The sequence below is a fragment of the Pholis gunnellus genome (genome assembly GCF_910591455.1).
Source record: "Pholis gunnellus genome assembly, chromosome: 2".
Classification (NCBI taxonomy): Eukaryota; Metazoa; Chordata; class Actinopteri; order Perciformes; family Pholidae; genus Pholis; species Pholis gunnellus.
The window spans coordinates 20,505,371-20,511,370 of NC_136536.1; the positions used below are offsets into that span (position 1 = coordinate 20,505,371).

Genomic DNA, 6,000 nt, shown 5'->3' on the forward strand with positions numbered 1-6,000 from the left:
TCTGTGTCAGGAGTTTATTTGATTTGCCCGGTGCTACAACGTGTCTGCAGGTGTTTGCGCGTGTTCAGGCATATTCATCACAATGCGAGACAGGAAGTGCAGTCTGTGCGTGGATGTCTGCTTTTGTGTTGTGCTTTCTCAGCAGAACTTCTATATTTCCCACAATTTCTGTTTCACTAGTTTTATATGTTTTCTTGAATCCCCCCCCCCACCACACACACACACACACACACACACACACACACACACACACACACACACACACACACTCCCCTCCCCTCCCACCCCACCCCAGATGGAAATCAGTTACCGTCATGACTGACTGGGAAACAGCTTCAGCCGACACTTCATTATTCACCTCGAGCAACAGTCTCGCCTCGCCTGTCCCCCCCCCCCCCCCCCCTCTCTCTCTCTCTCTCTCTCTCTCTCTCTCTCTCACTCTCTCTCTCTCACACACACACACGCCGTTTCTCTCCCCCTTCTACCCTCCCTGAAGCCCCGGCTGTTGACAAGCAATTTTAAGTTAGCCTAAATTTAAAAAACTCGGCTGCGACGGGTATCGCGGGAAGGCTTCGCCACGGTGGTTGACAGACAAAAAATAAATTAAAATGTGTTAGCGGGCTAATTGATGTGATTTGTTTCATCTTCCTCGTTATCCCTCGCAGTGCAGAGACGTCGGAGTCCTCTCTGAATGCGCTCGTGTCGGTTGGCGCGCGCTCGGTAGCAGGCAGCTCTGACAACTCACCGGATCTCTGCTCAGTGAGTCAGACGGCACCGAGGTGGCTGCCAGAGTGCAGATGGCGGTTTGTTTTTTTGTTGCGCTCGGTACACCAGTGCCCCAGTGCATCGTGATGGCCTTTTTGAAGAGGCTTTCCATTTAGGTGGAGCTGCCTGGTAAATGATGTCACCAAAGTCATATCTGGAGATCAGCTGATTTTTATTTTGTGTGAGAAATAGGTATAATGGGATTTTCTTTCTTTTTTTTCTTCTTTTTTTAGATATCCCACTTAAAATGACAACAAAATACTGTAATAATCCACAACTTGAAAAGGCGACCAATCGCTTGTCAAGCAAAGACGCCAAACACGGTCCGGTTCCATCCTGTCAAATGTGAGGATGTGCTGTTTGTCTCTTTTCTCTTTCTTTGTATTTGGAAGAGAATATGTTTTGGTTTGCTTGTCGCACAATATATAAGCAATCTGAAGACACCCGCTGAGGCTCTGGGAAATTGCTTCTTCATACTTTTCCGGCGTTTTGTAGCCTAAACAATCAACAGTACGATCATGAGATCAATCAATGCTAAAAATACATGTTAGCTGTGCTTGGTTTGTGATTTGTCACTAACTTTATCCCCCATTTTCCTGCCAAACAATGTCAAAGCAAACTGCTTGTTCTGCATGCACCTCCACTACATATACTGGCATTGATGCATTTGCATTGGCTGGTCGAGATGCACCTCGTTTTCAAGCGTAAAAGTGTCAAAACTGCGAAGGACTCATGTTTCCTGAGATCTTCCCCCTGGTGTGTTACCCAATACTCAGTCACCTGACACGTCTCGTTTTATGGCTCCCACGAACCGACAATCCTTATGTCATCGTCTGGGTGTTGACCAGGAGAGTAGCATGATGTCATTTGATATATTAGGGGGGGACGGGGGACGGGACTGATTTATTCTGCATGTGGCTGCTTGGGGAGGCGGGGGTGGGAAGTGAGTGGGTTTTCACTGATGTTCTGTGTGTCTTCACCACTGTGGAATTTGAAAAAAAATCTTATCTCACACTCACTCACTCGAATCTTATCACACGCTCACACACACACAAACACATCCCATTCCCCCCCGAGTGTTTTCGATTCTCATGTGCTCTTATGATATCAAAAGTCACGCGGTGTGGTTTGGGATGAGACGACCATGAGAACAACGAATGACAAAACAATCGCGATACCACTGTCACTGAAATGTCGTCCTGTCGATTAGCCCAGCTGGGGTCCTGCGGCGGCCCCCGGTCACTGCATTAGAATGTGTTAGATAGGAGAAAAGCCGAGCCTGTGGACACAATGTGTGTCTTTTTGTGTGGCAACTCAATTACTTTGCCCGCACCCCCTGGGAAGTCTCCCCCCAAAACTAAAAACCTTTTCTCTTTTATCTCTTTCAGACAAACCTCCTCACTTCACACCGGCCCAGCCTCCTGATGGTAAGTCCTCTGTGGGTTTTTCTTTCTCTCTGCTCTTCGCCTCCGTTGACCGCTGCTGGTGTCATGGAGCTGTACCTGTGAATAATGACCTCGGACAGCGCATTCTCTGCCTTTTTGAAGCGGCCAGACGTCTGTCTGCGCGGTGCCAGATTTGGTCTGCTCCGCTTTTCTTTTTTTTTTTTGTCTCTGCACAGTTGGTATGGCAGGCACGCGGCCAGGTCTGCTCGGGGCTTTGATGTGAGGGGGATCTTTTGATGACTTGATTTGATCTCGCCCCGCACGGCTAGTTGGGCTGATGTTCACTACCTGTTACCACAGCAGCATTCACATCCTTCTGATGGAGTCTAATGGGATAAACCCCCCCCGCCCCTCCCCTCCCTTTCCCCCGGGTAGTTTACATGGCCTGAGTCTGCTGGGGGTCTGCTGGTTCAGGAGCGCAGAGCAGCACCATCACCTCGTTCCAACCCACACATATAAATCTTCGCAATAGGTGCCGCAGTGTTTCAGTTCTTTTTTTGGCCCAGTAACATGAGCTTTTAATTAAAAAAAAAAACACAAACGAAAAAACTATTTATTTCCAAAACAGTGGCTTTTGGCAGGCTTTAATTGGAGGAAAACAGCTGTTTTTCAAGCTGCTATCATGAATATTTATCAGAGGCAGCGCAGTGAGTGAGTGTTGGATGGACTTTTTTGTTGTTGTATTTCTCTTTTTACTGCACATGACAGGCAAGCCAGGGACGGTTTCCCACTAGATCTGAAGGTGTCATCCCGCCTGTGTGTAAGCTACAAAGCCCGAGGTTCGTGGGGAGAAAACGCGAGGAAACAAAAGAAATGTTTCTGATGATCGCAGCCGGCCAGCTGATGTCAGGGACAAAAGGCCACAGTGGGGGCTTTTGGAATCTGTTTCTGGTAATTGCTCGATTCACTCGCCCCATAGACCAGCTTGTTTGGACAAAGCGGTTCGCGGGTCATGCTTTAAAAAAAAAAAAAAGTGTCAAATTAGAGGTGGTTGTGTGATGAATGTGATGGTTTGTCCGGACAAAAGCCTGTTTGCTGTCGATGTGAAATGGCCGTGGCAAATAATTGTGCTCGAACACCTGAGGAGTGTAAGAGAATATCTATTTCTGTCTTCTGTTTTGTGCCTCGTCTCACAAAACTCAGTTTCCATCAGCTATTTGTTTTTGTTTCAATGCCAAATGAAAATGACTTGACAAATGATTATGTCTCACGGAGGGGTCTGTTTTTGAAGCCAATATTGCCATAACATTTGCCTCTCCACTGGGAAAATGAGAAACAGTGTGCAGCCCATTTCTGTCTCCCATTGAACCCCCCACACACACACACACACACAAAGGAAATAACGCCCCGCTTATCGATTAAGCCACTCATTTCCCACGTATTCAAGTTTTTTGCCGTCTGAGGGGCAGTTTGTTTCCGCTCTAGTCAACCATTTAAAAGCTGCTGCTAGCCCTTAATTACATTTCCAATAGTTCTGCAGGCTTTACATCAGCGGCCTATGCTGTTTTAATATGCCAAGCAAAACAAAAGGCAAAGTCTCCAATCAGCGGGGGTAAGCCTGCCCCGTGGGACGCAGTTTCTCCGGGTCATTTAACGCTGGAGAGATTAGTGAGACAATTAGCGTTGGCCCAAATAAGACAGTAGGCCACTTTTTGGAGACGCCTGGTTTTAGTGGTGGTGGATGGGCGATTTGGAAGATGCTCTAGACCGGCAGAGGGCTAATATAAATCTACAATTAGTCAAATGTGCTCCAAAGAGCACAGGCCTTGTTCTACTGAACGTGCCCTCGGTGCCAAGGACGCCCCCCCCCCCCTCTCCCAGCTCTTCATTACAGGAAATCATAGACGAGATGCCGCGAGTCGGCACTTTTAAACAGCCTAATTTGTCTCTGAGCTGCCGTTGATGAGACGTCCTTATTAGCGCGAGGAGATGCTGCCGAAAGTAAAGAAATTTGTTCTGCAAATTACTGTGATGGAAGTCTCGGAACTCGCTGGGGGGAAGGGGGGGGGGGGCACAACACATGCAAAGCTGTTAGATGGAATTCACGGCGTGCGCCACCCGCAAATAGCTGACGAATACTCCCCGATGAATGGCCTACAATCACCAGTCAAAAGCAGTGACAAAAGTCACTAAGCAGCCTTTAATTAGGCCCTCTCTTTGAAAGCTCAAAGCTGCAGTTGCTCGGCTCAGGCCACACTCATTATCGCCTGTCGTCTCCTGATAATAAGACAGTCGTCGCGTGTTTGGCCAAAGCAAGCTCAGAGAATTCTGTAGCTTGAGGGATTTAGTATCGAACCCTTGAAAAAAGGGGGTCGACAGCGAGAAACGCTTGATGCACGAGGCTCTCGGCCCCCCCGAGTTGTCCACATCCAAAGGAGTTTGTGCACTAGTTAACGGCATAGAGAGGAGGCTTCAGCATCAGATACAATCTGTGGTAGTTTTAAAGTAAGATTATTACTAAACTATGTGATTTATGCCGGATCCAGGTGTGATTAAACAAGGACAAATAGATGACTTTCTTGAATCCAGCCTCGAGGAGACGGCTCGCTGGAGCTGTCTTTCATTTCGTCCTATTGCAACCTCAGGTGACTAAACAGTGGCCCCGAGCGGAGATCCAAAACAGGCCAGAGACTCAAAAGAAACAAAGGAAGCGTAATAAGAAACAGAGCCTCTGACAGTTCGGGGGGGGGGGGGGTCCTCCGTGACTGTAGCCGTCTCCAGCACCGCCTGCCTGGCAGGAGCCGCGAAACCTTCAATTTCGCTTGTTGTCACTGACAGTGTTCCCCAGAGGATGCTCCTTACTGACAGCCAAAATAAACTCCTGGACTCGTGTGTGATTTGATCCAAGACGGTGGGACGCACAAAACAAAAAAACACACAAAAAGTGCCAACGGTCTCACTTACACTTTGAGAACACTACCTCTTCCTAAAGAATTGGCAAAACCTTTTGTCAGCTCTGGGAGAATACAGTAACTAAGCACTGCAAACCCATTACCCCCTCAGATATGGGAGGTAAAAAAGAAACACACACACACACACACACAGACAACCCTCCTGTAATTTATTCTGCGGGAGCCTTTTCCTGTGTTCTTGACAGTAAGCCTAACTCGGAGAGAGGCAGAATTAATTATGGCTCCTCGGCCTATCTTAATTAAATCATTTCACATCATAGATTTCGCACAACAGAGGCAAAATATCTACCTCATCTTTTCAGGCGAGGGCGGGGCCACCGGGCTGAGAATGTCTCGCGTCGAGATATCAAAAGGTTCACTGTAACGTTGCCTCTCCGGCATTGCGATTTCACAGAAGGGTTGTCATGTCCGGCTTTTAACACGAAGCGGCTTGTTAGCCCACCGGGGCGGAGAGGGGCGGGGGGGGGGGGGCCTTGACTTTATCAAGCGAAAAGTTTGTTGCCCTTTTTAAAGTACACAGAGCCTTCAAATTGCGCAGCTGAACTCTGCACCTCGGTCGAGGCCGCCTGTCTCGTGTCTGTGGACTCAGCAGATATACGTGAGCGCCTGAAGGGCTCGGTAACTATAGTGTGAAAGGCAAAGGAGTCAAACCCCCCAACGTCTAAACATCCGTCTTTTGACAGCGTTCCCACTCAGGACTCCCCTCACTTTACCACAGTTTACCCGGTATTTATCTGCCAAGACGGGTTGGAAGCAGCAGTCCAAAGAGAGAGAAAAACAAGAAATATTAGCCAGAAAGGAGGGACCTTGTGGGCCGGTGCTGTAAAGTGCAGCGCTATTTGCTTCTCATTCCCTAGGACACGGAGTAATTGTTGACA

At 48.1% G+C, this 6,000-nt stretch overlaps 1 protein-coding gene across 1 annotated transcript in view; it reads left to right on the plus strand.

Annotated features, from left to right (window-relative positions):
• agrn (agrin) overlaps window positions 1–6,000 on the plus strand; it is a gene marked incomplete at its 5' end in the record, with an annotated part of 139,563 nt that overhangs the window by 1,681 nt on the left and 131,882 nt on the right. Inside the window, one exon of the mRNA XM_079176891.1 lies at window positions 2,154–2,192. Within this exon, the coding sequence (XP_079033017.1) occupies window positions 2,154–2,192 (39 nt within the window). The remainder of the gene's footprint in view (window positions 1–2,153; window positions 2,193–6,000) is intronic.